General features: G+C 35.9%; 2 protein-coding genes across 7 annotated transcripts in view; one reads left to right on the top strand and one right to left on the bottom strand.

The window, feature by feature from the left end:
• The window catches only part of pds5a (PDS5 cohesin associated factor A), a 485,752-nt gene that overhangs the window by 162,524 nt on the left and 309,343 nt on the right, over positions 1-13,885 (top strand). The window lies entirely within an intron of this gene.
• Positions 1-13,885, bottom strand: part of si:dkey-92j12.5 — an 82,538-nt gene that overhangs the window by 45,495 nt on the left and 23,158 nt on the right. For all 6 annotated transcript variants that reach the window (XM_087237135.1, XM_087237138.1, XM_087237133.1 and 3 more), the window contains exons 12-18: positions 12,100-12,179; positions 11,763-11,909; positions 11,205-11,381; positions 7,984-8,145; positions 7,587-7,796; positions 3,886-3,966; positions 307-412 (exon numbers count right to left, since the gene is read on the bottom strand). In XM_087237135.1, the coding sequence (XP_087093261.1) occupies positions 307-412; positions 3,886-3,966; positions 7,587-7,796; positions 7,984-8,145; positions 11,205-11,381; positions 11,763-11,909; positions 12,100-12,179 (963 nt within the window). The remainder of the gene's footprint in view (positions 1-306; positions 413-3,885; positions 3,967-7,586; positions 7,797-7,983; positions 8,146-11,204; positions 11,382-11,762; positions 11,910-12,099; positions 12,180-13,885) is intronic.

Below are 13,885 nucleotides of genomic sequence, written 5' to 3'. Positions count from 1 at the left end.
GTTTTAAGAAAACACTAATATTAACAACACACATACAAGTACATAATAATTAGCAAAAAAGATATGTGAAACATTATATTATATACTAATACAAAATTTCACATCCCTACATAACATTAAACACGCGTAGTTTCATCTGAAAGGGAGTCAACACCCAGAACTTTAGCACACAAACACACATAAAACATCTACACACGTACAAACACACATTTTACAGCTCTCTCACAGAGTTCATATCTCTGTGAAATATACTGAGGATGTATAAGAAGACAGACAGGATGAACGTAACGAACAGTGTTAACATACCCAGACTGGAGTTTCCCCTGACTACAGTTATGGTTCTCTCATAGCCACTAGAGGGAATAGAGACGGGCTCAGCCTCCATCTTGCTCTTCTGAGAGTGGGAATTTGTCTGGAACACAAACAGAGAAAAGCATCAGGCATCTTTAATCAGTGAAATGGCCTATTTTCGTTGCGTTTGCAGTAAACGGAAAGTGAAAGATCTCTGGAGCTGCTAAGAACCATTTTAAACATCTGTCCTGCAGCAATGCTTCATTTCCAGTGTTGAAAGTGTTTATTTAGTGCACAGGCATCCAGTTCTCGAGAGACATCCCAGGCGAGTCGGTGCCAGCGAATGTGTGACTGAATGACATTCACAGCAACAAGAACAATCCTCTGATGAGCAATTTCTTGAGCTTTTTTTAAAGTTGTCAGCGGATGATGTCAAATACAGTACTGGTTGTCAAGACAAGAAAATGCAATTTTCTAATGTTCTCAAGTGTCTTCCAAATCCTGACTCAATTTATCAGACAGACAGGGTCCAAAGTGACCTAGTGTCAAAGGCCAAATTTGGGTAAAATGCATACGGTTCGTTTATACATCGCCATTGAAAAACTCTTGTTTTTTTTACTGTTTTTCTGGAGTGTGAGATTCCTAACACATGATAATTATATACGCACAGACATCAAACTCACACGTGAGCTGTTGCTGTTTATATATAATAGAGAGGGAAGATGTGTTGTATTGTTTACCATAATGGTTTTATTTTTGTGCTTATGCTGGATGCTGAAACTTGTATAAAAATAGTTGTAAGCAAACAGTGTTAGCTAAAACAACAACAAACGTCATTATAGCATGGGAAGCTTGTTCTCAAGACTGTAATGAATATGCTCAGGATTGTTTACTAAGGCTGTGTATTAAAAGTATACATCAAACATTCTCAAAGTGCTACCTGTCGTTTACTTGCATTTTATGAATCACCAAAGACCATTTTTGAGCTATAAACTTTTTCACTAGACAAAAGGCACCTTCATCTTGGATGGCCTGAGAGTGGAGCTTAAAATTCATTTAGTGCTGAAGTAATAAGCATTCATTCGTTTTCTTTCTGGCTTAGTCCTTTTATTCATTAGGGGTCGCCACAGCGGAAAGAACCACCAACTTATCCAGCATATGTTTTACGCAGCGGATACCCTTTCAGCTTCAACCCATCACTGGGAAACATCTATACACACTTATTCACATACATACTCTACGGACAATTTAGCTTACCCAATTCACCTGTCCCACATGTTTTTGGGCCTCTGGGGGAAACCGGAGCACCCGGAGGAAACTCACGCAAACATGGGGAGAACATGCAAACTCCACACAGAAACGCAAACTGACCCAGCCATGGCTTGAACCAGAGACCTTTTTGCTGTTAGGCGAATGTGCAACCCACTGCACCACCGTGTAGAATATAAACTACCTGTCAAAAGTTTGAGGTCAGTTTTTTTTTTTTTTTTTTTTTTTAAGAAAATGATTCTGGTCATCAAGGCAGCGTTTATTAAATGTGAAAAAATTGTTAAATATTTATTAAAATTTTAAATAACAGCTTTCTTACTGTATGTAGTTTCAAATGAATATATTACTTCTATCATAATTGTTTTTGTTACTATTACCAATATAATAATAATAATAATAATAATAAAGGGCGAAGCATTGGCGCAGTAGGTAGTGCTTTCGCCTCACAGCAAGAAGGTCGCTGGGTCGCTGGTTTGAGCCTCGGCTCAGTTGGCGTTTCTGTGTGGAGTTTGCATGTTCTCCCTGCGTTCGCATGGGTTTCCTACCGGTGCTCCGGTTTCCCCACAGTCCAAACACATGCGGTACAGGTGAATTGGGTAGGCTAAATTGTCTGTGGTGTATGAGTGTGTGTGTGAGTGAGTGTGTGTGGATGTTTCCCAGAGATGGGTTGCGCCTGGAAGGGCATCCGCTGCATAAAAACATGTGCTGGATAAGTTGGCGGTTCATTCCGCTGTGGCGACCCAAACTTAATAAAGAGACTAAGACTAAAAGAAAATGAATGGCTCAAACCAGTGACCTTTATTCTGTGTTCTTGTTTAATATCAGAAGGATTTCAGAAGGATCATGAGTTTCTAAAGACCGGAGTAATAAAGCAAAAAAAAAAAAAAAATAAAAAATTGTCTTTTAAAATCACTGGAATAAATGATTAAATTAAATTATAGATTTAAATTATATATAGTTTAAATTATAAACTACATTTGAACAGTTATTTTATAGTACAATAACATTTCACAATATGTACTGTATTTTTGATTAAATAAATGCAGCCCTGGTGAGCAGAATACGCTTATTTTAAAACATTTAAAAACCCTACTGACCCCAAACTTATGACTGGTAGCGTATGTAAAAAAAAGAAAAAACCTAGAATAATGCTACCTACAAAATCATATGAGGTTTTATATTAACGTGAAAGTGTAATAAGTTTGATAGGACTTTTCTACTTGTATTGAATACCGAGCTTTTCTTCTTTGTACTTAAAGTACATGTAGTACATATTGTACTTTTATTGTATCTTATATAATCTTGTTTTGCAATGTAGAAGTGCGCTCATTTCTGTGATTGCTTTAGAACTTCTGATTCAGTTGCCATTAGAAAGAAATGATTTAGAATAGTAAATGGCAGAAAAAAGTCTAACTTGCTCTACAAACAAGTGTGTTCACGTCTATACATAAAAACTAAATAATATTATTACAAAATATCAGTTGCAACATCAAGCAGCATAATGAGATGTTTTTATGGCTAAAAATGAATGGAAGCAAATGATCTGTTCACACTCCAAATCTAATATTGGCCACATTTATAAGAGCAGTGTGAACAGCCATGCAAAAAAAATCAGATTTGAGCAGTAAGCCTAGCAGTCTTGAGCCAATAAGGTTTAAATGCCCACTCGTGAAGAATGAGGTCTATACAGTGCGATTATGAATGCTTATTATTGCCCAGCTCCTTGTCAGCTTCACCTGTACACTCCACATAGAAATGCCAACTGACCCAGCCACGATGCGAACCAGCGAGTTCTTGCTGTGAGGCGACATTGCTAACCACTGAGCCACCATGTCGCCCACAAAAAGTGAATTATTAACAAAAAAAAAGGAATGTGTTCTCAACAAGCCAATCAGATGGTGAGCTCCGTACATACTTGTGGTCTTGAGAAAACCAAAACCCTCATGTGAATAAGAGATGATGTCACACAAATCCCGTCAACAAATATCCTCCCCAGTTAAACCCTGGCAGCTAGAATGACCACACTAAATTAGGTCAGTGGAAAAAAAACAACACTTTCTCTTTGGCCTACTCACTGCTTGAGTGGAACTAGTTGAAAACATAGACTGTTTACATAATCAACTGCTGCAGGACACCACAAAAGTCATTTCCTTTCTACATCTACATTTTAGATTGTGCCTAAAACAACCAAAAAAATCCAAGTTTATGCTTGAACACCCCCACACACGTCAAGAGTTTGAAAAGCAGTGTACTACACCACACTTTAACAAAAAATAAAAATCACATTAGCATTAGAATATTGAAAACATTGTATATGCAGCCTACCTGGAAAGTGCTGTGCTGGTGGTTATGTTCTGAGTGGCAGTTGCCTGTTATTTCAGCTCCTGTGTCCTGGATGTCATTTTCCTACCAGTGACAAAAGCTGCATTAAGTCTCCCACCTAACAACTCTTGTCCAACTCCAGCCTCTGTCAGGACACAATCACATATGCAGTCCACGACTCTCAACTTCACTAAGAAAAAGGAAAAATGTGTCTACAGGACTAGCTAAACTCGATTTCAGAGCTGTGGGACACATAAACACAAACGCACCACTTGTTTTAGCAGCCTGGTGTTAGAATTCAAGAGACATTAATTATTTAAAGATTCCAGTAACCAGAAACCCACGAGCCACAGTTACTGAGACCCGTTCACCAAATACAGTCTAAAACCAAAGACCACCACCAGACCAAGTGGACTTGCAAAATATACAATGTGACACAGGTAACAATTTAAACAATTAAGCAAATCCTGCTTTGAATCTTTTGGATCTGAAGTTTTAATTTGCTAACCATGTTCAATATTGCATACATATGAACAGAATACAAATTCTTTCATCCTTTCCAGAACAAAAGTCATTTTAACCAAACCTCAAATTACCTTTCAAGTTGTAAAAGGGTGATTAAAATGAAAATAGGATTTAAATTATAATTGTTTTTTACTAGGTGAATTTCAAAGCTAGCATTTTGCATGTTATACACACATAATAAACAATTAAAGGTGCAGTAGGTGATTCTCTTCAGAAATATTTTTGTTGTGCTGGTTAAACGTCTCTTCACATTCCAATTGTAATGATTAAAGTAAATGATCTAAATGTAGGGCGTCATAGTGAGGCAGTGGGTAGCACGATTCCCTCACAGCAAAAAAAGTTGCTGGTTCGAGCCCTGGCTGGGTCAGTTGGCATTTCTGTGTGGAGTTTGCATGTTCTCCACATGTTTGAGTGGGTTTTCTGTGGGTGTTCTGGTTTCCCCGGAAGACATGCGCTGTAGGTGAATTAATTTTAGTGTATGTGTGTGAATGCAAAAGTGTATGGGTGTTCCCAGAATTGGGTTGCGGCTGAAAGGGAATCCGCTGCATAAAACTTATGCTGGATAAGTTGACGGTTCATTCTGCTGTGACGACCCCTGAATGACTAAGCCAAATAGAAGATGAATGAATGAATGATCTAAATGTGTTTATATGTATTTTATTATGAGGTTGACGCATACGACTAAGAAATGTGTTTCTAATTAAAAATTATTGGGCTGACAAATAACTCATTTACGACAGGTAACTCAAACTGTCCATCAACAAATTTAAATGTGTATTTCTGTGCAGTCTCTTTACGCAGATAGATCAGTCATTTGCTCGTGCACGTTAAGCATGGCCACCCACATCTGACAAAGAGAGACATCAGGCAAACTCTGTATCAAATTGAAAGATTACTTTCTGAAAGACCAGCGTGACCTTGTATCCATGAAAACAAATTTTATGTTTGGCTTCAGCCAAGATTGCAAAATCAAAACTTTTCTAAATCACGAATCAATGTCGAAATTACTTTTGCACATTGGAGGGAAATGGCTTTAAGCAGTTCAAAACCACGATCTGAGAGATGACAACATGCTTGAAATATTACGTTTAGACACGTATGTTTTACAACTGTTTTAGTCACGCAAAGCTGATGTAGATTTTGTTCTTGTTCATGAATGGGTTTATATGCACAGAGATGTTTTTAGCCACTGAAAATGTCTGATGCTGTCATCAAAATATTACATTACAGCATCTATAATATAGTTGGTTAAATACACTTAAGCATTCGTTTAGTTGTTCAAGTGTAAAAGGAGATGAAAACAAGGAATGTACGTGAGGCTCAGCGAGCACAATTAAAAATGAAAAGTATGTCACTCGTTGACTTGGTAACGTAAGTTTAATGTAAAACAATGACAGGATATTTCTGTTTTTATTTCTGTCCTTTGGTGAAGTTTGATTCATATTCATACATTCGTTCATTTTTGAACTGTGAAAACTTGTGACATGCTCCTACTTTAATGTTACTTTGAATATTGGGTCTGAAATAGCGTGTAATCATGACTTCAAAACAATATTATAGCACTATTTAATAGTGAACTGTGAACAATGTTGTTTTTTAATCATTGGCTGATTATATGTGAAAAATACCTTAATGAAATTATATTATAAAGGAGAAAGACCGAATGTGCGAAAATAAAACCAATTTTACCCCAATGCCAATTTTGGAGAAATATAATTTCAGGACCTGTTGCCCTGTCAACTACAAAGTGCGTATCTCCATAGAGTTTTCTAACTGGTGAATGACATAATCTAATGTTATATAAGGTTGTCTATCATCATCTATTCAGCGCACATTCACACATTCATGACTTAAGGAGGCGTAGCTTTTGACAGCAGAGAAGGGATGTAAATTCCCTGTAAAATAAAGCTAGTATGCTAACGCTAGCAGATCACCTAATGCACCTTTAATACTAATTAGAGCTTTATTTGTAAATAAACAATACCAATAAAATAGATTTTCTTTTAGAAGTCATATAAAACATAATAAAGAAATTCTAACAAAACCTTTATCTGTGTGGTGTGGAGGGGTAATATTAAAATACTTTGACATCATTACTATTTATAGATTATACACTTATTATTAATGTATTGTAAAATTTTATATTATTACATTTTTAAAAGTTACAAATATTGTTCAATATATGTAAAATTGTTATGTAATGTAATGGACACAACTGTTGACCTAATTTATTTCTTTTTTACATTTTTTCTTTTTTTATTTGCTTACTTAGATTCCTCTTTTTATTGTGATGTTTTTTACAATAATAAATAGCATCAATGAACTTTTATGAATGTCTAATTTAAATATATCTGAAATCTAATATTAAAAAAACGTGTTGAAAACATGTCACAAATCACTAAGAACAATGGAACCGCATGCAAATGTCGTTACAGTAGCTGAAATTGTAATATTCCAGCAAGCATTTTTTGTTTTTAGAAGATGTCTAATAGACCTCTAAACATAGTCATCTGGGCTAAAACAAGGTTAAACTTGGGCTGTCAGTAAAAAATCTAATAGAAGTCTAAGAATAGGCCAAAACTAGACTAGTCATCAAATAAACAGAAATGAATGACTACACATATAAAGTCTGTTTAATTTAGGGATGTCCAAACTCAGTCCTAGAGAGCTGGTGTCCTGCAGATTTTAGCTACAACTTGCCTCAACACACCTGCAAGGATGTTTCTAGAAAGCCTAGTAAGAGCTTGATTAGCTAGCGCAGGTGTGTCTGATTGGGGTTGGAACTAAACTTTGCAGGACACGGGCCCTCCAGGACCGAGTTTGGGCACCCCTGGTCTAATCTGTCTATATGACGACTAGTCTAGTTTTGGTCTATTCTTATATGTCTATTAGATTTTCACTGACAGCCCAAGTTTAGCCTTGTTTTAGCCAAACTGTCTACGTTTAGTTGTCTATTAGACTTCTATTAAACACAAAATTGGTTGTTGGGATATTAGCAGTCAGAGAATTAGCCATTAATGACACTAATTGATGAACATACCTACTTATATCGCTGCAATCATACATGCTAACTTTGTATAGACTGAGCTGAGCTCTACTAAATAAAACTTTATCTGATATTCTCAGATGACCTGAGTAATTTACATTTACACATATACAATATGAATGGAGGTATTTACCGGTAAAGGTTTGGTAACTCCAATGCGTACAGTTCCCAAAGCAGTGCTCTTGAGAACATGAACGGCCTGAGCCAGACTCGCGTGGCTTAAATCAGTCTGGTTCACGAACATCAAGCGGTCGCCTGGCAACAAGCGCCCATCTCTATCTGCCAAGCCGCCTGGTACAAGAGAGCGGATCACTATCACAGTACGGCCTGGGTTCACAGGGTCCTGAGAGAGTTTCAGAAAGTGACAGCACAGGGGAGAAAGGCAAGAATAGTAATAAATTAGGAGACATTGCTGCCATGTTTGTAGAGGCAGTTCAAACCAACTGGGACTCCCCGAACCAACTCATGTGCAGCTCAAACTCTGCTGCTCTTATGTTGTTGGGAGTACTGGTAAATAAACACTCACACACCTGGTAGTCTAGTATACTGAATCCCAAGCCAGAATCGCCTTTCTGCAGCTCATAAACTTCAATCTCGTTCTCCCACATGGCCTGATGGGACAGAACAGGAGCCTCTGACTTCAGTTCCTCCTCTCTGAGAGCAAAGAAGCTCCCAAATATGTTCTGCTCTGCCTGTGAGAAAATGTGATCAGTATTATTCTGCAACATATTTTAGCTCATTTAGAAAGACAAGCAAATGTCTATTATGTAATTTTACATTCTTCACGTTATTACATGTTTCTTTGAGAATATATGATTGCCAAAAACAACTTGTTGTTAGTACCAGTGGTATGGCAATTTAAATGTGTTTTATACATTACAAGAACTTGTATGTACATTACAAGTATTCCTGTATTCACCAGCTCCTTTAATTTTCACCCTCTTTATGTTTCAAGGAGGAAAATCAACCATATGAGTAGGGCCAGATGGAATCTGCGCAGAATTGTGTTAAAATCTGCTGATTTTTGCGAAATTATTTTGGGAGTATCATAACTAAAAACTTATAATAATACCTTTTTAACTTGTAATTAATGTTTGCAATGCAAATCCAATTAGATCCGCTGTATTTGGTAAACAAAGTAAGTCTCTCATATAATATCTCTACTAAAAGACAGAAAATATTACTTGACAAACTGCACTGTAAAAAAATCATATGAATAGTTTTGTATTAACCAATAAAATTACTATAATTAATTTAAAAACTAAATAAATATATAGTTTACACACATTTACACAAGTAAATAAACAGAATCAGTGATGGGCTAAAAATCTGTGGAAATTAAGCGGAATTCTGCACCTGCAGATTCTGTGTGGGCCTACATATGAGTTTATTGGAGAATGAAAATATAGGAGAATAAATACTCTTGGACTTTTAAAGACTTTTTAAATTGTACTTGTTATGAAAAAAAAAAAACTTTAAAAGACCATAATTAGGTTTGTGGACATATAATTGCATGTCAACTACAGTGAAATTAAAAGGTATTGTTTTTAAATTTATATTAAATGCAACAGGTCCTAGTTTAAAGTCTTTTTATAATTGGCAAAATTGTCTTAGAATCATATCTTGACAAGCATTTATGGTTTATGACATTTAAAGTAAGCTTTTATGTAATTTCCACTGATACATGTTTGTCATGAGTTTAATTACATCTGTAAATTCACATTTGCATAGAAAGTTATCATCTATAAAATAATGTTATAATTATAATAACTATTTTAGTAAATCCATTATTTTCCTCAGAAATCTATAACGTGCCACAATGATAATCTGCAAATCTTCGCTAATTTAAAAAAAGACAAAATAACAATGATAAATCATATGTACATAAGTATCCTCAGACTTTCTCAGGTGTTTGTTTAAGCAGCAATTGCAGCAATTACAGTCCCAAATGTTTTTGGGTGTTGCAAACTTGGAACATTGTTGGATAGTTACTCCTATTTTTTCTTTGCAGGACCTCTCAATCTCCGTCAGTTTGGGTGGAAGCCTTTGTTCATAGCCATTTTCATATCTCGTCATAGGTGTTCAATCAGGTTTAAGTCTGGGCTCTGGGTGGGTCACTCAAAGACACTCACAGAGTTGTCCCATAGCACTTCTTTTGCCATCCTGGCTGTGGTGCACAAATTTTCAATCTTTGTTTTATCAGACCAGAGAATTTAGTTTATCATGGTCTGAGAGTCCATCAGGTGTCTTTTGGCAAACTCAAGGTGAACTGTCAATTGGCTTTTTAAAAATTATATCGGACACAGGCTCATTGGGGATATGTGTTTTGGGCTACAATTTTGGAAACTGTGAAATATGTGCCCGGGGCTATGTTTAGCTGCATTGTATAACCCTCTGTTCTTTTTTGCACTACTGCTGAATGTTTACCTCCGTATGGACAGCTTTTCCAGAGCAAAAACTTTGCTCTGTATCTCTACTCATACATCATCAGACTTGGGGCAAAGGATGCTTCTAGAACCAAATTGCTCCCCCCCCCAAAAATGTGTGAAATCATGATTAATTATGCACCCTTGACAGCTTTTCTTTTCAAGTTTGCGTTAGAAAAGACTATTGGTTGGGTTTAAAGAAGGGGGTGACTGAGTCAGTCAATAGCATGCTGAAATATGCAATGCAAACCGGCATTTCTCATTGACGTGAGCAAGAAGGACATTGGGATTGGCAGAACTGTACATAGTCGCCCCAAGGTGGATTCATGAGTAGGATGTGTAAATGGCACATGTAAGAAAACGTGGGAGTGGGGGGCTATGGGACAGGTGTCGCGGACAAACGTGAAGAGAGTTGTGGAGTCACGGATGACAGTGAGAAACGGGACGTGTGAGGAGAGGGATCTGTAAAATGCCGGATAAGATTTCAAAGGTGCCGGATCTGATTTGTTCTGGCACAAATTAAACAAATTAAATGAGCAAGTACAGTTGAAGTCAGAATTATTAGCCCCCCATTTATTTTTTTTTATTTTTTAAATATTTCCCAAAAGATGTTTAACAGAGCAATGAAATGTTCACAGTATGTCTGATAATATTTTTTCTTCTGGAGAAAGTCTTATTTGTTTCATTTCGGCTAGAATAAAAGCAGTTTTAAATTTTTTAAAAGCCATAATAAGGTCAAAATTATTAGCCCAATTGAGCTATTTTTTTTTCGAAAGTCTACAGAACAAACCATCGTTATACAATAACCTGCCTAATTACCCTAACTTGCCTAGTTAACCTAATTAACCTTGTTAAGCCTTTATATGTCGCTTTAAGCTGTATAGGAGTGTCTTAAAAATATCTAGTAAAATATTATTTACTGTCATCATGGCAAAGATATAATAAATCAATTATTAGAAATGAGTTTTTTAAACTATTGTCTTGAAATGTGTTGAAAAATATTTTTCTGACTTCAACTGTATCTCCAATGTTGATAATGTTTTTCTGAGCCCTTGCCCAGATCTGTGCTTTGATACAATTTTGTCTTGAAGGTCAACCTTAAGCTTCATGGCTTGGTTTGTGCACTAAAATTCTATTTTAATTGTATAAAGATTTGTGTGCCTTTCCAAATCATGTGCGATCCACTAGTCAACCATGGGTGGACTCCAGTAAAGTTGTAGAAACATCTCAAGGAGGATCAGTGAAAACAGGACATACCTGAGCTCTATGGTTACATGGATGTATTTTTTCTTTTAAACATCATAATGCAAAGATACAAAGTAAACCTTTTCATTAAATTCTGCAAGTAGCTCCTTAAGTGTGAGCTGAACATCATCATCTTCTTCCTCACTGACTCTGGGTGGGATGAGACGACTGCAAACCACACAAACATTCATAGGCAGTTCCTTAAGCAAGCTCACCACCTCCTTGTGTGTCTCACCAATCAGAGAAAAGCCGTTCACCTACAGACAGAACAAACACATCAAGTCGCTCATTCTGCTGAACTGATCCTCTGGGCTTTTCTACTGACAGGAAGGAAGGGCTATTTTTAAATAGCTGTCATGATTGATATTCATGTGCAGTCAGCACTGAATAAAGTGCTATGCATAAAAAAGCAGAATGCAGAAAAAAAAGATGAGCCCTTTCTGCTATTATGCATGCATGCGTTAGCAGGGTTTATGATAAGGGATTACAACAGCATAATCTATAAACAACAGTATTATCTGTATGTAATGCTTGTTTGACTTTCAAGTATAACCAAATACAATGTTTTCATTAGCTTATTTTCTCAGGTATATGAATTCAGTAGTGTTAATAGAAATATGAATACTACTTGAGAGAACCTCTATCAGTTCATCTCCAGGATGTATGATTCCTGTTTGTCCTAATGGACCCTCTGGCAGTATTGAGCAGATATAGTGATGACCTTCTTTAGCCTCCAAGCTCACACCAAGACCACTGCTCTCAATGAATTTCTCTACCTGGGTCACCTGCACATAAATGCAATGCAAATCCAAAGTAAATATAAACATAGTAGCATCTACATATTAATATACATCAGAAACAAAAAGGCATATGAAAAGACACACAATGAACATAAACATGCTGACACATGCTCTGAAATCTCAGCCATGGAAAATAACAGTCAGCTAAACAGGACAGAATACAAATGAGACGCACCAGGACTTCATACTGAGGACCCAGTTTGCTTTGCCACTTTTCCTTCAGTGATTTCTCCTCATCGTCAGACAGTTTGCAGCCTGAAATCAAATTTCAAAAGCATCACACAGCTGATAACTACACGAAAAGACTGAGGTGACTACATTTTTTTATTTTTATTTTGCCAGTCAAATTTGTGATAGAGTCAACTACATATCTACTCACATCTATTTCAGAAATTATCAAGCAAACAAGAGACATCTTAAAGAAGTATTCTGGATTATTTACAGTTTAGAGATCCAATTTATCTCAGAATGAAAAATAAAAATAATTTCTCACCCCAAGTTGTCCCACACTTATGTGAAATAAGTGTCTTATCTATTTACTCAGAATGCTGAGTAAAGATGAAAGCATTTTCAATTTAAGGGAACTGACCTTTTAATGTTTTTGGGCAGCATTTGCGACTTGTCAATTATCTGTAACTTTTTAATGTAAATAATTAAAACGTTAATTTTATAATGGTGTTGTGTCTTTATTTTGGTCAGGGCACCCTGTTTTTTTATTGTTTAAAATTTTCCTGAGGCCAAATCCAATTATATGCCAAATCTAAAAATCTTTCATTAAACTGTTGAGGGATAAAGAAATACAATTTCAAATATTTGTTGACATTCTTAAAGGTGCTGTATGTAGGTTTTTGACACTTCTAAAGCATAAAAATAAAATAATATGTTTGTAGATATTTAAGAAACACGTTAAATGAACATTCTTGTTTATCTGAAAAACTGTATACATGCTGGATTATTTGTCTTTGTTTCGGTTTTTTTAAACCAGTCCAATGCCACTTGAGCCAATTATATTTCAGCACCCAGGGTTGACTTGGTTGAAAACTGCGTATTTCATTTATTTATTCATTCATTTATTTATTCAGAAAGGCTCTAAAAGCATGCGTCTGTGACTGAAATGCGACCTCTGGTGGACTCCTAAATGAGACGCAAATTCAGAGTTCCACTTTAGGCAATTAATTAGCAAATTATATAAATATTACGTAACGTAAACATTAGGTGAGCAGATTATATTGTAACCCTGTCTTCTAATATCACACTATGTGACTAGATTTGCAATGATAAGCAATTTGGCTGTTTCCTGCAGACGAAACATGACAGAAATTTAAATAAGGCCTTTCAGCAGCTAATTAATACATATTAAACATCTTTAACATTACAAAATGTACATGCTGAATCACTGATATGTGTTTTGTTCTAAAGTTCAGTTTCAAAAGGTTTATTTTCTTTCAAGATCTCAGGTGAACTATCTGCTGCTGCTTTTAGTAGTATGGCAAGAAATGTCATGTTAAATGGTATTCAAACCCACATTGTTAGCATTTAACACTGAGTAAAGCACATGCGTTGTACCTGAGGTGTTTACTGTCAGTTTATCCTGTTGTTCAGCTCCAAGAAACAAAAACCGTTTTAAATATATCAATTCAAGGTGTTGGTTAGAAAAAAAATTGCTTTTAATATGGAAATTATTCTTTCTATTGCATGCCATTGCTTTTATGTAGAATACGATTTATTGATAGTTAAGACTCGCTCCTCTTGGCCCACTGGGTGTCAAATTTACATACTGCACCTTTAAGTATTATTCAAATCAGTACAAATTGAGAAAACAATTGTTTTAAATGTAACAACAATAAATAGTTATCCAGTAAATTCCTAAGAACTGCTACGTCTTGGGGCCTCTGAAATATTGCAGAAAATAGGGGGGGCATGGAATCTTAAAGATCAGAACCACTGACCTAGATATTAAA

This window comes from Danio rerio, chromosome 1 (genome assembly GCF_052040795.2).
Source record: "Danio rerio strain M-AB ecotype USA chromosome 1, GRCz13ab, whole genome shotgun sequence".
In the NCBI taxonomy this organism is placed as follows: domain Eukaryota; kingdom Metazoa; phylum Chordata; class Actinopteri; order Cypriniformes; family Danionidae; genus Danio; species Danio rerio.
Note: the sequence above shows the minus strand (reverse complement) of the source record. Positions and strands in the feature narration are given on the sequence as shown.